The 19,943-nt window shown below is 44.4% G+C and overlaps 1 protein-coding gene across 1 annotated transcript in view; it reads right to left on the reverse strand.

Annotated features, from left to right (window-relative positions):
* Positions 1–19,943, reverse strand: part of c17h1orf210 (chromosome 17 C1orf210 homolog) — a 51,061-nt gene that overhangs the window by 6,536 nt on the left and 24,582 nt on the right. The window contains exons 3-4 of the mRNA XM_078560849.1: positions 14,873–15,386; positions 10,717–10,881 (exon numbers count right to left, since the gene is read on the reverse strand). Coding sequence (XP_078416975.1) covers positions 10,717–10,881; positions 14,873–15,386 — 679 coding nt within the window. The remainder of the gene's footprint in view (positions 1–10,716; positions 10,882–14,872; positions 15,387–19,943) is intronic.

Raw genomic sequence — 19,943 nt, forward strand, 5'->3', positions numbered from 1 at the left:
CACCTCCTAACACGTCCCCACAGCAGTCTGAGGCAGGGACAGCCCAGGTTTCTGGCACTCAGAGGGTTGCTGGAGAACAGCCACCCTCTCAGTCTGAGTCAGGTGACGATCCTCTGGCCTGCAACTCAATACTGGAGATGCAACGACAGGCAGCGGAATATCCGGCAGAAATTTTACAGTCACTCGGAAGGCTAGAGCAAACGATGGAGGAGTCCATCTGCATTCTGTCTGATGTCGTAGGCCAACATGTGAGCATCTCGGGGCCACCATGGAAAGGTTGGTGACCACTGTGGAGACCTTGGTCCAGCGGGTCTTGCCGGATTTGCACTTGGCCCTACACTCCATAGCCACACACCCTGGTGAGCACTAGCAAGATGTAGACGACATGGGGACCTTGACCTCCCACCAGGGGTACCATCTCCTCAAGGAGTCAGGGGAGCGTGCTCAGGCACCCCAGGGGCCTTCTTTCAGGACACTCCAAGGGTGTGCAATGCTTACAGCCCCTCTGCCTGTGACCCCATCAACTCTAGCTTCTCAGGCCACTGGGGGCACGCCTGCCCCCGAGCAGGAGACCCTTACCAGGCCGGGACCCTCCAGGCTTCAAACCACCAGAGGACGTCCGACAAGGTCATCACAGACATCAGGATGTAGCAGTCAGCAAGGCTTCCTCCACCTCAGCTGCAGATGTCGGGGCTGCACCCAAGTGCAGTGGTAGAGTTAGGAAAGTTAAGAAATTTTGAAATCACTTTTGGGTCATGGGTGTGCTACCACCATAAAGAAATTGCACTTTAGATGTGAATGTCTTGGTCAACTGAAGGCATTGTGATTTTGTACATTGGACTTCTCTTATGTGGATGTTTAGCCATCCTCCCACTCAGTGATAATGTGCCACTGTGAGATTCACATTCCTGTGATGTCAACCTCAGTTGAACTAGTCTCTGCACCTTGTGTGATGTCAGGGAGATCTTTATTTGAAGTATGTGATGTTAGCATTTTTAACCCTTCTTCCTCAAGGAATACCATTGAGTGAGGGTAGCTCACCAGCATTGATAATCTAGTGGCATTGGTAGTGGCAGAAGACAAGACATGTATTGGAGGAGAAGATCCCTAGCCATATCCTCATCTCAGTGGCAGCAATGTTTGCATCATTAGGTGACAGAGAAGGCTTCAAGTCTTCTCTCGCATCGCTCTTGTTCCTCAGAGAACTCTCAGTTCCCAGAGCGAGCGCATTCACAGGGCACTGCGGACCAAAGCAAAGATCATGACCTGGCAATTCATGAGGCCAGAACATGCAAGTGTGAATGCAGGACTCGTTCTTGCTGCAAGTGGTTGGACATCCCCTGAGATGAAAGAGAATGGCATTGAAGGCTAGGGGAGATGTGGCCATATTCCCTCAATTAACTTTACTTCCCCTGGAACCTGTCAGCAATTAAAGTACCACAAGCACATTTCCCAGGTCTTCCTTCCTCCTTCACAACAAAAACAGAAAATGCTCGAAAAACTCAGCAGGTCTAGCAACATCTGTGGAGAGAGAAACAGAGTTAACATTTCGAGTCCGTATGACCCTTCTTCAGAGCTAAAGAGAAGTGGAAATATGATGAGATTTATACTGTTAAAGTGGGATGGAGCAGGTGGAGCTGGATAGAAGGCCAGCGATAGATGGGGACAAAGGAGGAATTGACAAAGATGTTACGAACTAAAGGACAAAGGGAGTGTTAATGGTGGTGGTTAGTGCTAAAAAAGGTGCTGATGTTGGCATAAACATTAACTCTGTTTCTCTCTCCACAGATTTCTCTCTTCAAAGATGCTGCTAGACCTGTTGAGTTTTTCCAGCATTTTCTGCTTTTGCTTCAGAATTATAGCATCCATAGTATTTTGCTTTTATTTTCCTTCCTCCATAGCGCGATTGCGCTCACACTGACCCTCAGCAGTCTCCTAAGGCTCCTGGGCCTCCAGATCTTCATCCTCCAATGAGCTCTCATCCTCCTCAATTTCAGCATCTGGCAAGGGTCACCTCTTTGCATTGCCAGATTGTGAAGGGCACAGCACACTGCAATGATGCAGGAAACCCTGTCAGGAGTATATAGTAGTGAGCCATCTGAGCAGTCCAAACGTCTGAAGCACAACTTCAGAAGCCCTGTGGTCTGCTCTATAAGGGAGTGTGTGGAGCTGTGAGCAGCGTTGTACCTCCCCTCGGAACGACTCTGAGGACAACATACCGGTGTCATCAGCCAGCATTTCAGTGGGTACCCCTTATCCCCAAGCAACCATCCAGGCCCTCGAAAATCTTAGGCACCTGGGAGTGACTCAGGATGTAGGAGTCATGGCAACTCCCAGGGTACCATGCACAAACATGCAGTATGTGCTTTCGGTGATCACACACCAGTTGTACATTGATGGAATGGTAGCCTTTGCAGTTTATAAATATTCAGGCCTGCTGCCATGGAGCCCATAAAGCCACATGGGTGCAGTCTATTGCACCCTGCACTCTTGGGAAGCCTGAGATGGTGGCAAAGCTGGTGAATCTCGCAGCCTAGTTATCTTTGACCGGAGCAAACCTGATGTAATGATAGGCCTTCCTGTAAAGGGCATCTGTGACCTTCTTTATGCATCGATGTGTTGTGGACTGAGAGATGCTGCACAGGTCCCCTGTTGATCCTTGGAAAGACCCAGAGGCAAAGAAATTGAGCGCTGTGGTCACCTTCAAAGCCACTGGCAGGGGATACCCTCCAACTCCATGTGGTGTCAGGTCTTCACAAAGAATGTGGCATATGTGATGTACCAGAGCTCAGGACAAGCGCAGACATGCACAGCATTGTCTTTCAATCATTTGTAAATAGGAGACTCTTCTACAGTATATCCTAGGTCTGGCGATCACTTCTGTTGTCTGGGTCTCTCCTCCTGGCTCCCCTTGACCATGTCCCTCAGGCAGAGCCTCCTGCTGGAGCTGCACTCACCTCTCCCTCCTTCACCTACTCCTTTGCATTAGGACCCTGACAAAGGCAGCATTGAGCCCTGGATCTATTTGTGCTTTTGCCTTCTCTCTGAAATGAAACATTGAAGACATTAATGATGAAAGGGTCAAGAAAGTGAAGCTCAAATATGAAATATTTGTAAAATGTAAAATGTAAAATTAAAAGGTTTTTCATGCCCTACTTGCATGGTGGCTGATACAGCCTTTTCCCTGATGTGCTAGCACACACATCGAAGTGAACAAAATGGCATCCCAGATATGTAACATCTGGAGCCCTGCATAGGATAAGTTGTAAATGAGATGAGTGACCCAACCTAGTTCTGTGCTCCAATCTCTGATGTGGCATAGTAATGACCAATCAGTTGTTCAAGGTCAATGAGTGGATGCCCTTTGGCCTGTTATGAATGCCAATTCTGGTGAACAGGTGACAGGCCTTCATTGATGGAATGCCATATACGATGCAGCTGTGCCTCCTTCACTATTGCCGGCATTCCCAAACTCTACATTCCTCTGTGTTACTCTTAAAATGCAGCAACTATGATGTGAAGCCACTGAGTTTTGAGTACCCCTTTAACAGTGCTAATAAAGGCATTAGCTTTTGGTAGCTTTCATAGCAAGGAGGTCTTCCTCCTTTCTCACTAAGCAGACTCATGCTTACCGTTATGTCACCAACAAGTTTGAGGGAGTCCCCAGAAAGGGCCCCTTAACCCAGCAGTGTACTCCTCCCACACAACCTCAGGCCCCTCCCGATCAGATTCGCTGGTACTTTTGATTTGAGACAGCGCCATAACTGTGGTGCAGCAAGATGGTGGTTCTCCACTATTAATTTGAAATGCAATTGGACTCTCTCGCTGTCTGTGTACCTGATATATCCCTGGAACCTCACGATGTGAAGGTAGAGCTCCCTCCTGTTGTTCTCCAGCCTCCCCAAATAATACTGGATCCCATAGTTGTTGGGGTGGATATTCCTACCCTCCCCTCTCCGTGTCCATCACTTGTGATGTGCCTATGCCCCATGTGGACCTTTACCCATCCCATCTGGAGGCTGTGTTCACGGTCACATACCGAGGTGAACCCCTCCCCCGCATCCCCCAAGGAGAGCTTCGTCTACTCCCCCAGCCCCCCGCCTTTATTATGTGTTTCCAATCTACAGGCTGCAGATGCCTCCAGTTACCATTCCATCTGCAGCCCAGTACAGAGGCAGCCAAGTGCAAGGACACCAACTGTGAGTCAGCCCCACACACCAAGCTGTGCTTTTTTCCTCTGGAGTACACAGCCCTTGCCCCTCTCTGCAGCTGGACTGCAGTGTGCCCCCAATGATTCCTCCTGCTACATGCCCGCTGCACCCCTGGACTGTCTCTTACCTCTGACTTCTGATTATGAGGGCCACATAGCCCCTGGACTGCATGTACTCTATGACTCCTTTCCACATCAGCACAGGACTGTCTGTACTCTCTGACTCCTGACTGCAAGACCCAGACCAAGGACTTAGACATTCACAGAGCTCCCCATTGCCCTAATGACTGAGGACTACAGTGTCCCCTCCCAAACCACCCACCCCCCCCAGCTCCCCCAACCTTCTGAGTCTCAGTGCAGCCCATCCCTCTGGTGCCACACTAAAAATACCCCCACTTCCTATTCCAGAGTCTACATGCATCCTCTTCCAGTCAAACATGTGTTTTCCCTTTGACCCCCTTGAAATTCAACATTTCATGTACCCTTGTTGGGCTCCAGCTTTCTACCCCTCAGTCTACCCTCTGCTTCCCATTATTCCCCAACCCCTCCACCTCCTTGCCCCTCTGCCTCCCATCCATTTCCCCCCCTCACAGCCTGTGCACAGCCTTCCTTCCCCATTGCCCCCCTTGTGTTCGTCATCCCCACCCTCCACTCACACCCCACCCCCAGTCGAAATGATCGTTTTTGAAAATGGAGTCCTGCCCGAGTACCACTGCATAGTGGTGACCTTGTAGACAACAGCTTCTGCCACTGGGAGCAGAAAACCCCTGCACCCCCCAACCCTGGCCGCAGTACGGGTCAGGGGCTGAAAGTGGAGGCCTGCATGAGTACCGCAGCACAGTACTGTCCTTCTGGACAACATAGGGAAAGAGCAGGAACAGACAGGTCAGCAGGCAGTTCACCAACACCTTCTCAGGGGCAATTAGGGAAGGGCAATAAATGTTGGCCTAGTCAGCGACGCCCACATCCCGTGAACAAATAAAAAAAAAGACCAGCCCGACAGTCCCAGCAGTGTGCCGTTCATCGCAACAAGATTGGCACAGCGCTACGGCAGGCAGGCTATGTATCTTGTGCTCACCTCAAAGTCACTAGCGAACTGAGATCTGACGTGTGCATGCCAGTCCTTTTCAAACGGGTTTCATGCCGATGTAATTTCCCGTAGGCAGAACGCAAGATTGGGAGGTATCACGAGATTCCGGCGTGCGGCTGTTTTAATGAGCATTCATGAGATGGTAATGCATGCAAACGGCATTCGCGCCACGAGGCAGCGGGATAACCAACGGCGTGTATCGGCAGAATCACAAACTACTTTTACGCCGGCGGGTTTCCGACTTTTTGACCGCCGTGGGATTCTCCGCTCCCGCCCACTACGAAACCCACGGCAGGAAGGGTGGGAAAAGTCCGTCCTTGGTCTGTTAACGGAAAATGCTTAATTTCCTTAAATACAAATAAAAAATGCTGCGAGAAAGCCTGAGCCACAACTTTTTTTAAATTCTTTGATGGAGTATGGGCACCTCTGGCAAGGCCAGCATTTGTTGCCCATCCCTAATTGCCCTCGAACTGAGTGGCAATTGCTGGGCCATTTCGGAGGGCAGTTAAGAGTCAACCACATTGCTGTGGATCTGGAGTCACATGTAGGCCAGATCAGGTAAGGACGGCAGATTTCCTTCCCTAAAGGACATTAGTGAACCAGATGAGGTTTTACAACAATTAATGATAGTTGTGCGGTCACCATTACTGAGACTAGCTTTCAATTCCAGATACATTAATTTAATTTAAATTCCACCAGCTGCTATGGTGGGATTTGAACCCATGTCTCCAATGGCTGGGCCTCTGGATTACCAGTATAGTAACATTACCACTTTGTCACCACCGCTCCACAACTGAGATTGCTAACCTACCCTCCAAATTTCCTAGACATCACTAGGAGATTCCATAAAAGCCAAAGAAAAGCACTAGCAAAATAGAGCCTTCAATAAATAGATAAAACAGATTATATTTTGTGGGCCTGACATGCTGGCATCACCTGAAGGAGTGTTTGGTGATGAAAATTTGCAGCAAGCAACAGCAGCCAAAATGGCTGCATCTTCCACTGACTAATTGTTGCCTTATTTCATATTGTTTTATGCACTCCCAGTAACTTATCCGATTAGGTGGGTAGTTTGTATTAAGATTAGACTCCTTTATCAAAACGAGAATGTCCTGTGCAGCAGGTAGACATGTAAATTATTTTCATGACCTTTACTCTGCCTCTGCAGTAACATGATATCTTTCAACCTTATATGTTTTTACCCTAGAATAACCGGAACCAGCCAGATTGTTCAGCAAAATTTACAGCACATCCTGACAGAAGATGTTTTACTGTGCTAGACAATAACATTAGAGGGAGTTATCTGAAACTCCCTTGCCTAGAGTATAATGACAACAGGGAGCACATGTAGAGCATGACGTCTAGCTGAACAAGTGTTGCCAACCTTCCAGGAATGGCCTGGAGTTTCCAGGAATTGAAGATCAATCTCCAGGACACTGCTGTGTGGAACCCTGGAGAAAAATCATCAGGACCTTTAAAAATACTTTTTTTAGTCATTTTCTTTGAACATTTCTCTTTACCAGATATAAAAATATTGAACACGGGGAGAAAAAAGACTGTCTGGCTGACGGTCAAGCATCGTCCAATTGCGTAACAAGTCTTTTTGCTTTCCAATTCCCATGGGAAAACAGTGTGTTTTCAACCTGACGAATGGCTGGAGTGAGGGGGCAAGTGATGCGATGAGAATATCCAGGAACACATTTAATCACAGTTGGCAACCCTAACAGCTGACCGATATCCTAGACCCAAGTCAATAACAGAGTGCGTAGTTAGTACAGAAGTCAGCAGGATTACCTTCAAATTGAGTATCGTGTAACACCACTGTGTTATATGCTCAAAGTTACAGCACAGTATTGAAGGAAAGCTCAGCAGGGTGGAAACATAAATAGATCATAGAATTTTACCTCAGACAAGGAGGCCATTCAGCCCATCACAACTACCACAGCTCTCTGTAAGTACATTCAAATTTGTCCAAATCAAATATTAATTTACTTGCCTTCTAAAATCATCATAGATTCAGCTTCCTTCCAGTTTCTGGAAGGGCATTCTACCTCTTTACAATCCCTACATTAAAAAATCCCCTCAACCTTTCCTTTCATTCTTTTCATGGAAATCCTAAATTTATAGTGATTGGTTATTGAATCTATGGCCTATGAGTGCAGGTTTTCTCTATCTACCTTCCAAAAATCCTTAATTTTGAATGTCTCTTAGCTTTCTTTGTTTTTACAAGAGTCTCAATTTCTCTCCTCCATGCTCTCAGCTAAAGCCAGTCATCCCAGATATCTTCTGAATCATGTCCATTGTCTTCACATCCTTCCTAAAATAGGACACCCAAAACTGGACTTCATATTCGAGCTGACTACTTTCCCTATGATTTGCATGGAATGAACTTTCCCTCTTTCCTTTGGCACTCTTATGACTCCAGGTGCTACAAGGGTGGAAATGATTCCGTGTTTTAAAAAGCTATAACAGGTAGTGTTCAACTGTTTCTTTTTCCTGCTTTCATTTCTGAAATTATGGACTTGGTTGTAAAAGTGAAGTTGCAAACAATAGATTGCTGAAGGCAGCATCAGCACACTAAGTGAGTGCACAATTTTTATCACATGGTGGATTGATAAACTACAAAGTCGCAAGCATATTACACTGCAGTCATACGGAGTTTTCCGTGCCCTTTTATATTATTTGAAATTAATGGGCTAAATCCTATTTAAAAGCCTAAAGTACCCCGGGACTTATTTTCACCTCTGCCACTTGAATTAAACCTGGTGGAATAGAGTGATTGGCCATTATAGATTTGACCAGAGTTCATTTCCTTTGAAACTGATACCAGCTTGGTACTGCTAGCTGCTGGAAGATGCATTCCCCCTAGTGGCGAAGTGAACATAACAAAAATGTGAGCAAAGCACCATTGAGACATTTCTGAGTTGGAATAACTGGGGCGTGCCAGTCCGGAGCCCCTTCCAGGAACTATGTTCTACCCCAGTATCTCTGCACAACCCGACTGCCAGACAGAATAGTAAGAACTAACTAACTGGGAATGTATTTCAAGCTATTGATGTTTGTCATCTGTTTGATACAAAGAAGGCCCAGTTCAGTAAGATGCATGTAGGCAGCACCTCCCCTGATCTCCCGGACTCAACTGAGTGAGAGTTATGCCCGCAAACTATCCAGGGACCCGCCAGCAAAGCTTGTGGTTTCAGGCTTATTGTTAACTGTTTTGACAATTACAATATGCCATTGTACTCGCCTGAGTATCACGTAACAAACTGTGTAGCAACTTCACAAAGGATTTGTTAAACAAACATATATTTAAAAAAGACAAATTCAGGGTCAGCAGAGACAGTAAGCAAAGTAATCTTCAAGAAGGAACTCAAAATATTAAAAAGCAATTCAGAAAAGTGAGGTAAAAAAATACTTTGAATTATGAGGGGAAATAAACAGGAAGTCTCAGCAAAAATCATTGGTTCCAATAGTTTCATATCGCATGAACAAAAGAAATAGGAGCATAGACAGAAAAGTAAATACTGTAGACTGAAGTTTCTTAATTGACCATTGTACCCAATTATTGTCACTGCAAAATAAATTAAGTAACACAGACATGAACTTACACAAATGCAGCAATCATTGGAGGAAGAATATTAAATCTATAGATTTGAAAGGGAAAATGTGCAGTGCATTCATGTTGGACAACAAATGCTTTTTTAAAAATCAGGCTTGACCATCTACTTAGCTTCAGATTCCTCATGCACATTTCTAATGCTGCAGTGTTTGTAAAATGTGCAACAACAATTTCAAAATGGTGAGCATGCAGGAAAAAAGGTATCACTTGTAATGTCACAGAGTAAAACTTCAAGAACAGGTCCAAAAGCTGGTGTTCAACTACTTATTTTTCTTCCTCTCTCTGAACTATGGCCTTGGTGTTCAAAGTGATATTGCACCCAATAGGTTGCTACAGGTAGTGACAACCAGGTAAGTGAGTGTATAATTTTACCACAAGAAATATTGTTAAACCACAAAGTTGCAGTATTTTTACACTGCAATTATACAAAGTCTTCAGTGCCTTTTATATTATTTTAAGTAATGCGATAGATAATTTGGGGCGATAGTGTAAAATGCATAAAAACGAGTAGGCAGCTCATTTGACATCCCTCTATTTTATTTCCATCGATTTTACCAGATCCAGCTAGGCTGCATTACTACATTGAGCTCCCCGGTGGCCTGCAAAGATCCACCTGAAACTGTACTGCCTGCATCCTGTCCCACACTAACTCATGCAGCCGCTGCCATTGACCTTCCCTCATCCCATTATCTCGAAACGTCGACTCTTTTCTTCTCCACCGATGCTGCCAGACCTGCTGAGTTTTTCCAGGTAATTCCATTATCTTTTGTCCTTGCCAACTTCCAGTGGCTCACCTTTCCCTAGTACATTGAATTCAAAAACCTTATCTGTGTCTACAAATCCTCCACAAACTCACTCCCTTCTAATTTGACATTCTCCTCCAAGCTTATATGTCAGCAGATACCCTCTGGTCTTCTGTCCCTGTTCCCTTTTGCATACTCTCCTCTGTTGCATTTTGATCACAGAACCTTTATCCCATATTTTAGAAAGTCTTCCCTAAACTTCTTTGTCTTGTTATCTCTATCTTTTCCCTCAAAAACCCTCATCAAAACTAACTTTTTTGACAATTGCTTTCAGTCACCTTTGGTAACTTTTCTCCTACAGTACTGTTTATTTTTCCCCTCTTCTGTGTAGTATTTGGTACATCATTGTTAAGTTAAAGGTAATTCATATATCCAATTTGCTGTTGAAGAATGCAAACTTTTGATGAAGAGGCTGTAAATACAAACACCATATATATGGAAAAATAGCCATTTAATAAAATGCAGAGCTTTAATAAACCCTCTTGCCTGAATGTGATACTGCAGCTCATCGTCGATATGCGCTTTCAGTGGGTAGAGTTAATGAAAAATGGAAAACTGGGGATTACTTTGCAATATCCTCATTCCGATATGTTATTCATGCCTCATAAAGCTAACACATTTGTGGACCCAGAGGTCCCAATTTTCTAAACCTCTTTAACTCATTTAGTGCCGGCAGGCCATTCTTGAAAATTGAAATATTTAAATATTAAAGGGGAGGCTAGGAAAAAATTCTGGAGATAGAATATGGAAGGCTTTGGGTCAAACCATCATTGAAACAGAGTCAATATTATTAACTCCCAGGTGGTGAAGAAGAATATATATTACACCTGGTAAGTCATTTAAAAGAAATAGATGCAGACTTTTTGTGCTCAATGTCTCACCTTTCTCATGTGACAGACAATGATGATACAAACACAGCTAGATATATCATGCAAACATTCTTGAGAAAATGTAAAATAATTTACAAAGATTTCTGCTGAAGCCTATGACTTACTCTGATTGGTGACAGCTGCGACTGTGAACGCTGAAGTTACTGAATTCACGAGGCGATAAAATCTTTCAAACGTTTCTGAACAGGACACAGGCAAGAGGTCCAGATTCAGCAAGTTCTTTCCGTGGAGGTCAGGCGGGAGCATGCACTGTATCTCTTCTGTATGGTCTGACAGGAAGATGGAAATACTTTCACAATAGTATTTTTTTCTGCATTTTGAGGGCCACAATTGCAGTTATTTTACTTCTATACACGGGTAACTAAATGATGTGTCTGTTAATGCAGTTAACAAATTGGCAGGAGCATTCTGTGAAGTACAAAGTCACAAGGCCAATATGATTTATGCTATTTAGACTAATCAAGTACCACTTTACTCACAGGAGGATATCAGCATTGGCTCAGTAGTAGTAGTCCAAATCTGAAGATCAGGAATGTTAGGTCCCAATACATTGAACAGACTTGAACAGGAAATCCAGATTGATTTTTCATTTTATGTGGGGCCTTGCTGTGCATGAATTGGCTACCATATTTGCCTATATGACAACGTTAATTTAGGAGTATGTCAATGCCTATCACAGCCTAAGGGCATGAAGGATGCTTACATAGAGGCTAATTTTGTTTTGCATAAATACATTGTCAATGCTAATAAACAACAGAAATCTCCCCCTGCACCCCATGTTGTCATATTGTAGAGAGAAAAAAGACATTTAAGCAGAAGCTATTGAGTGTTTATTAGCTAAAATGGACCTGATTAGATCAAGAAGTTGTGCTTAAAAAAATAAAGTGCAAGAACAGAATGGCATTTTTGTAAAAGAAAGGATTGGACAGAGATCGGCAGCTCTGTTTGGCTGTGACAAGGCAATGTTTGATAGTTGAGTGACATGGGTTAAAGCAAGATTGGCTGTCATGCTGTGGACAAAGGTACAACTGACCAGCGTGCACGGTGAAAGAAAGAGCTTTTACAACCTCAGGATGTCTCAAAGCTCTTCACAGCCAAGGAAGTACTTTTTGAAGTGTAGTCACTGTTGTAATGTAGGAAACATGGCAGCCAAATTGCACACAGCAACATGCCACAAACATCGCTGTGATAATGATCAGATACCTCAACGAATGGTTCGATGAAAGGTTATTGAACTGGAATGTTCATCCTGCTTTTCTCTACACAGATGCTGCCTGGCTTGCTGAATATTTCCAGCATTTTCTGTTGTTAATTCAGATTTACAGCAACTGCAGTACGTTGCTTTTGTACCACACAATATACTTAAAGTATTATTTTTATTTGTCCTTATGTCGCTGGCTAGGCCAGCATTTATTGCCCATCGCTAATTGCCCTTGAGACGGTGGTGGTGAGCTGCCTTGTTGAACCCCTGCAGTCTGTGTGATGTAGGTGCACCCATAGTGCTGTTAGGGAGGGAGTTCCAGGATTTTGACCCAGTGACAATGAAAGAACGGCAATATATTTCCAAGTGAGTAGCTTGGAGGGGAACTTCCAGGTGGTGGTATTCCCATCTATCTGCTGTCCTTGTCTTTCTAGGTGGTAGAGGTTGCGGACTTGGAAGATTCTGTTGAAGGAACCTTGGCAAGCTGCTACCCTGCATTTCATTGAGGGTACACATTGCTGACTGTGCACTGGTGGTGGAGGGACTGAATGTTTAAGGTGTTGGATGGGGTGCCAATCAAGCAGGCTGCTTTGTCATGGATGGTGTCAAGCTTCTTGAGTGTTGTTGGAACTCCAGCATCCAGGCAAGTGGAGAGCATTCCATCACACTCCTGACTTGTGCCTTGTAGATGGTGGATGGGCTTTGGGGAGTCAAGAGATGAATTACTCAGCAAAGAATTCCCAGCCTCTGACCTACTCTTGAAGCCACACTATTTATTTTCCGGTCAATGGTAACCCACATAATGAAGGATTCAGCTAAGCTAATGGCATTGAATGTAAAGGGGAGATGGTGAGATTCTCTCTTGTTGGAGATAGTCATCGCCTGACACTTGTGTGGCACTAATGTAGTTGCCACTTATCAGTCCAAGCCTGAATGTTATCCAGATCTTGCTGCATGTCTGCACAGGCTGTCATATCTGAGGAGTTGTAATTAGTATTTAACTTTGTGCAAACATCAGCAAAAAACCAAAAAGGGAAGGTCATTGATGAAACAGTTGAAAATGGTTGTCTCCAGGACACTACCCTGAGGAACTCCTGTAGTGGTATCCTGGGGCTGAGATGATTGGCCTCCAAGAACCACAACCATCTTTCACCTGATTCTCAATGATTTCAATTTTGTTTGGCTCCTCGATGCCACATGCTGTCAGTTGCTGTCTTGATGTCAAGGGCAGTCACTGTCACCTCACCTCTGGAGTTCAGCTCTTTTGTCCATGTTCGGACCAAGGCTGTAAAGAGGTCAGGAGCCAAGTAACCCTGGTGGAACCCAAACTGAGCAGGTTATTGCTGAGTAAGTGCTGCTTGATAGCACTGTCGATGACACCTTCTATCGCTTTGTTGATGATCAAGAATAGACTGATGTGGCGATCATGAGTCAGATTGAATTTGTCCTGCTTTTTGTGTACAGGACATACCTGGGCAATTTTCGACATTGCCTGGCTGATGCCAATGTTGTAGCTGTTTTGGAAAAGCTTGGCCAGGGGTGTAGCTAGTACTGGACCACCAGTCTTCAGTACTATTGCTGGAAAGTTGTCAGGGCCCATAGTCTTTGCAGTATCCAGTGCCTTCAGCCATTTCTTGCTTTCACATGGAGTGAATAGAATTGTTTGAAGACTGGCATTTACAATGGTGGGGACCTCAGGAGAAGGCTGAGATGGGTCATCCACTCAGCACTTCTGGCTGAAGATAGTTGCACATGCTTCAGCCTTGTCTTATGCACTGACACGCTGGGCTCCCCAATCATTGAGGATGGTGATATTTTTCAACCTCCTCTCCCCATTAGTTGCTTAATTGTCCACCACCTTTCACGATTGAATGTGTTAGGACTGCAGCTTGATCTGATGCATTTGTTATGGGATTGCTTAGCTCCATTGATTGAGGGATAACTTTTTTTTTCTTCATTCTTTCATGGGATGAGGGCATCACTGGCAAATCCAGCAGTTGTTGCCCATCCCTATTTGCCCTTGAACTGAGTTGCTTGCTAGGCCACTGCAGAGGGCAGTTTAGAGTCAACATGTAGGTCAGATGGGAGCAGGACCCTTCCCTAAAGGGCATTAGTGAACCAGACGGGTTTTTACAACAATCAGTAATAGCTGTCATGGTCACCATTACTGAGACTAGTTTTAAAATTCCAGATTTATTAATTGAATTTAAATTCCATCAGCTGCTATGGTGGATTTTGAACCTGTGTCCTCGGAGCATTAGTTTGGGCCTCTGGATTAGTAGTCCAGTGACATTACCACTATGCCACCATCTCCATGTCATTGGCCAGCACACTGGGGAGAACTCTCCTGCTCTTTGTCCAATATGTGTGGTAGGATCTTTTACATTCACCTGAGGAGGAAGACAGGGCTTCGGATTAATTTATCATCTGAAAGATGGTTCATCTGACAGTGCAGCACTCCCTCTTTTGGGCGCTGAAGCATCAGTCTATTTTTGTCCTCAGGTTTTGGGAGTAGGCCTTGAAGCCATAACCTCTGACTCAAAGGTAAGGGTGCTACTGGCTGACCCCGATTATGGATTAGCAAATGATTGCCATTGTTGTGCTGGATTCAGCTAGTGTTAATAACCAGTTCTGGACTATGAACTATGTGCTGCTAATGGCCCCGTGTCATGGAGACCCCAGCTGTGGTCCAGTCTGATTCTAACAGCCATGTGTGATGGACTGTGCTGAAATTGGAAGTGTGTTTTATACTGCAGTCTAGGATAACACTCAGTGGGTCACTGTAACCTAACACACCCAACAGTGAACAAATGTGGATGGATCAGCCATATGTGTTACAGGCTGTCCAATATTTCCATTGAAGCGGGCCTTAAAGAGGATGGCTGACCTGACCTATTGTCTTTTCAAAGGGCAGGTCAGGTTAAAATTAGTCCCTCCATTCTATGCTGTAATGACTAGGCTCAGATTGACAATTCAGTGTCTTGGCAGATCCCTGAGCACTTACCTGAGAGCAAGACCCTTTGAAACTGAGCTTAATTTGACAACCATTAATTACTTACTAAAATGTTGCTTCAGCCATTTCTGTAGTGGGTACAGCGTGCAATTACAGACCCAAGAATTTCCTTGCAGTCGAACCTCATGTATTCCTTCGAATTTCTCTAACAACTGGATGGAGACTGTGGTCAGCTTGTTATTGGCTAGGTCCAACGTTGACAATGCCTGCACATCACCGAGGAACTGAGGCACTAAGGCCTTTATTCTGTTATTGTTCAAAATCAGGATCTTCAAACTCAAAAGACCTTTGAAGGCCTTGGGGCAGAGCAAACTAATATTGCAGTTACTCAGATCCAATACCTTCAGCATCTTCAGGCTTGTAAAAACCCCAGGGCTCAGAGTTGGGATGTGGTTATTCGAAAGATTGAGGAAGACCAGATTCTTGAATGCCTGCAGTCCTCTACTGTTTTCAAGATCAGTCACATCCACTGAATTGTATGATAAATCCAAACTGGTTAAATTGGTAGGAAGATCTTTTGGCACTCTTGTAAGATTCCTTCCAGTGCAAATTGCTGACTCCTGAGAAATACATTCAAAATCTTAATTTTTATTACATCATTTCCACAACTGAAATACAAATTTTCAAATTTGGCAATATTGACTATAGGGTCATTTATATTGATTTGAAATAATCTACCTGATGTCCTAAACAGTTATGATAATGTTTCAGCACTTCTCAGAGAGTTAAGCCACCAGGTAGAAATCACTTCACGTAACAAATTACCATATATTCATGACAGTAACTATGTTTGCTTCTTTTTTGTTGGTAGTTATCATGATGCTTCATAAATTAACTTCACAAGGGCTCTGAAAGTCTTTGGTCCCTTTCCACCAATTGTCTATTCCTGGCTCCATAGCAGTATATTATAGCAGCTGCTCTTGCCAATATGGTTGTATCTTGGATACCTGCTAGAGGAAGAGGTTGTGCAACTGGGAAACCAGATAGTCACTTGCCAGTCACTTGCATATCAAAAGGTAATCCACTTTCTTTATGAGAGGGCCAATTAGGAAATGACAATGGATCTTCCTATCAGGACCTTGGTCTGGAAACCTGTGTTACCCCAACTTCTACTCTTTCCACCATATGAGAAAATTGTCAACTGCCAAAATCTGAGGCAAGGGTTTGCAAATTTTGGACTGGGATTTCAACCATCGATCTGGGTAAATTTGCCATTAGTTAATGATGCTTTGTGGACTGGTTTCAATAAGCTGGATGATCACTTTCAACAACTTCAAATCATAGTGAAGAAGCCACTAAAGACAGGAAATTGTATGCATGGGTATCTGCCTTGTGTTCTATATTCATAGAAAAGCTTCTCACTTGTCCATGATGATTTCAATCTGCATCTCAGCACCACTTGCCCACTCTCCTCCAAATTCCTTCTCATTTCCCACCTCTCCCTCCACATATTCTCTCCTACCCATATTCACAGCCATGTATCCTAACCTTGCCATCTTCCCTAGTCTCTTTATTCTCTTGCTTTATTTCACAGACAAATCTATTTCTAACCACCTCATTGCATTCTTCACCAGCAGCATTCCTCTATCCCACATCCTTACAAGTCTGCTCTGGACATTATAAATGGCTCCTTATATTTCAAATAGGCCATCATCATCCCCTTCTCAAAACTAAACCACTCTCTGTCCTTCCGTTTGTGCAAAGAGGAGAGGAGAGTGCAAGAGGAGGACCCTGGAACAGGCAGTCAGCAGCATAACTCAGACTTAGAATCGTTATGGAAGAGGTTAAGGTTGGGCCAGGAATAAAAATTCTAAACTGGGGAAAGGCTAATTTTACTAAGATGAGATACGATTTGGCCCAAGTGGACTGGGAGCAGCTACTTGCAGATAAAACTGTGTCAGAGCAGTGGGAGGCATTCAAGGAAGAAATAGCGAGAGTACAGGGCAAATATGTTCCCATTAAAACAAAGTTGGGGGGGCGGGGGGGAGGTGTGTACCAAGTCCGGAGAACCCTGGATGTCAAAAGAAATAAAGGTTAGGATTAAGAAAAAAAGAGAAGCTTATGGCAAATACCAAGGGCTCAATATGGCAGAGTCCCTAGAGGAGTATAAAAAGTGCAGGGGGGAACTTCAAAAGAAAATTAGGAAAGTTAAGAGAGTGCATGAGAAAGCATTGTTGGGTAGAATAAAGGAAAATCCAAAGGGTTTTTAAAAATACATAGAGAGCAAGAGAATAACTAGGGAAAGAGCAGGGCCAATTAGGGACCATAGAGGTAATCTGTGTGTGGACCCAGAAGACGTGGGTACAGTCCTCAATGAATACTTTGCATCAGTCTTCACAATGGAAAAGGACAATGCAGGTATACACATCAGGGTGGAGGACTGTGAAATATTAGAGGAAGTTAACATGGAGAGAGAGGTACTAGCAGGTTTAGTGGCCCTAAAAGTGGATAAGTCTACAGGCCCAGATGAGATGTATCCCGGGTTGCTGAGGGAGGCAAGGGAAGAGATATCAGGGGACCTGGCAGTAATTTTCAAATCCTCTCTGGCCACAGGTGAAGTGCCAGAGAACTGGAGGACTGCTAACATTGCCAGTCAGTCTAACTTCAGTGGTGGGGAAGTTACTACAAAGCATTCTGAGGGACAGAATATATCTGCTCTTGGAGAGACACGGATTCATCAGGGATAGTCAGCATGAATTTGTTAAGGGAAGTTTGTGTTGGACAAATTTGATTGAATTTTTTGAGGAGGTAACCAGGAGTGTTGATGAGGGTAACGCATTTGATGTGGTCTACATGGACTTTAGCAAGGCTTTTGATAAGGTCCCTCATGGCAGACTGGTCAAGAAAGTAAGAGCCCATGGGATCCAAGGCAAAGTGGCACATTGGATCCAAAATTGGTTGAGAGGCAAGAAGCAGAGGGTGATGGTAGAGGGATGTTTGTGACTGGAAGTCTGTTTCTAATGGAGTTCCACAGGGCTCGGTGCTGGGGCCCTTGATGTTTCTGGTGTACATAAATGATCTGGACTTAAATGTAAGGGATATGATCAAGAAGTTTGCAGATGATACGAGAATTGATAGGGTGGTAAATAGTGAGGAGGATAGCCGTAAACTGCAGGAGGATAGCAATGAACTGGTCAGGTGAGCAGAACGGTGGCAATTGGAATTCAACCTGGAAAAGTGTGAGGTAATGCACTTGGGGAGGGCTAAAAAGGCAAGGGATTACTCTATGAATGGTAGGACCCTGGAAAATACTGAAGATCAGAGGGTCCTTGGTGTGCATATCCACAGATCCCTGAAGGTAGCAGGGCAGGTAAATAAGGTGGTTGAGAAGGCATATGAGATACTTGCCTTTATTAGCCGAGGCATAGAATACAAGAGCAGAAAGGTTATACTAGAACTGTATAAAACACTGGTTAGGTCACAACTGGAGTACTGCATGCAGTTCTGGTCACCACATTATCAGAAGGATGTGATTGCACTGGAGAGGATGCAGAGTAGATTTACCAGGATGCTGCCTGGGCTGGAGGGTCTGAGCTATGAGGAAAGATTGAATAGGCTGGGTTGTTTTCCTTGGAGCGGCAAAGGTTGAAAGGGGACCTGATAGAGGTGTGTAAGATTATGAGGGGCATAAATAGAGTGGATAGGAAAGCACTTTTTCTATTAGTAGAGGGGTCAATAACCAGGGGACATAGATTTCAGGTAAGAGGTAGAAGGCTAAGAGGGGAGTTGAGGATAAATTTTTTCACCCAGAGGGTGGTGGGAGTCTGTAACTCACTGCCTGAAAGGGTGGTTGAGTCAGAAACTCTCATTACATTTAGACCATAAGACATAGGAGCAGAAATTAGGCCATTCGGCCCATCGAGTCTGCTCCGCCATTCAATCATGGCTGATAAGTTTCTCAACCCCATTCTCCCGCCTTCTCCCCGTAACCTTTGATCCCCTTACCAATCAAGAACATATCTATCTCGGTCTTAAATACACTCAATGACCTGGCCTCCACAGCCTTCTGTGGCAATGAATTCCATGGATTCACCACTCTCTGGCTAAAGAAGTTTCTCCTCATCTCTGTTCTAAAAGGTCTTCCCTTTACTCTGAGGCTGTGCCCTCGGGTCCTAGTCTCTCCTACTAATGGAAACATCTTCCCCATGTCCACTCTATCCAGGCCTTTCAGTATTCTGTAAGTTTCAATCAGATCCCCCCTCATCCTTCTAAACTCCATCGAGTATAGACCCAGAGTCTTCAAACGTTCCTCATATGTTAAGCCTTTCGTTCCTGGGATCGTTCTCATGAACCTCCCCTGGACCCTCTCCAGGGCCAGAACATCCTTCCTGAGATACGGAGCCCAAAATTGCTCACAATATTCTAAATGTGGTCTGACCAGAGCCTTATAAAGCCTCAGCAGCACATCCCTGCTTTTATTTATTTTATTTTAAGAAGTATTTAGATATTCACTTGCGTTGCTGAAGCCTATAGGGTTATGGGCCAAGTGCTGGAAAATGGGATTAGTGTAGTCAGATCTTTGTTGATCAGCATGGACATAATGGGCCGAATGGCCTCCTCCTGTGCTGTAAACGTCCATGAGTCTATCAGTCAAACTAATGACCCATCTCCAACCCCACTTTCCTCTCTAAAGTCTTCCAAGTTTGTGCCCAGCTTTCTCCCAGCTCTAAGTGTGAATCAGGTTTCTGCCCTGCTAGACATACCCAGTCTTGGATGAACTGCCATTTCCTCTAGTTCAACATTAGAAAGATGAAAGATATTGGTATGAGCTCTTGCTTTGAGTTCCATGCTCCTCCCCAGCTATTGTCTCAGGCAAGCCCAGATGGATCACATCCCTAGCTGAGTTTCTAACTCCAAATCTTTTCCATCACAGATAGATTTTAAGGGGAAATGAAGATGGTAGTGTAGAAGGGAAGAACATCTACTTCCACCTCTACGCAGCTACCTGTACCTAATCCCATGTGCTACTGAAATCCTCATCCATGCCATCCGTTGCGGTGTGGCATTAAACCAAGAATCCTTCTGATCTCTCAGGAGAATATAAAATATCCCATGGACTGAATTTTATGGTCCCCTTGCCTGTAGATTTGGAGGCGAGGGGGCCCATAAATTCGGCT

Source organism: Cetorhinus maximus, chromosome 17 (assembly GCF_964194155.1).
Source record: "Cetorhinus maximus chromosome 17, sCetMax3.hap1.1, whole genome shotgun sequence".
NCBI classification, from domain to species: domain Eukaryota; kingdom Metazoa; phylum Chordata; class Chondrichthyes; order Lamniformes; family Cetorhinidae; genus Cetorhinus; species Cetorhinus maximus.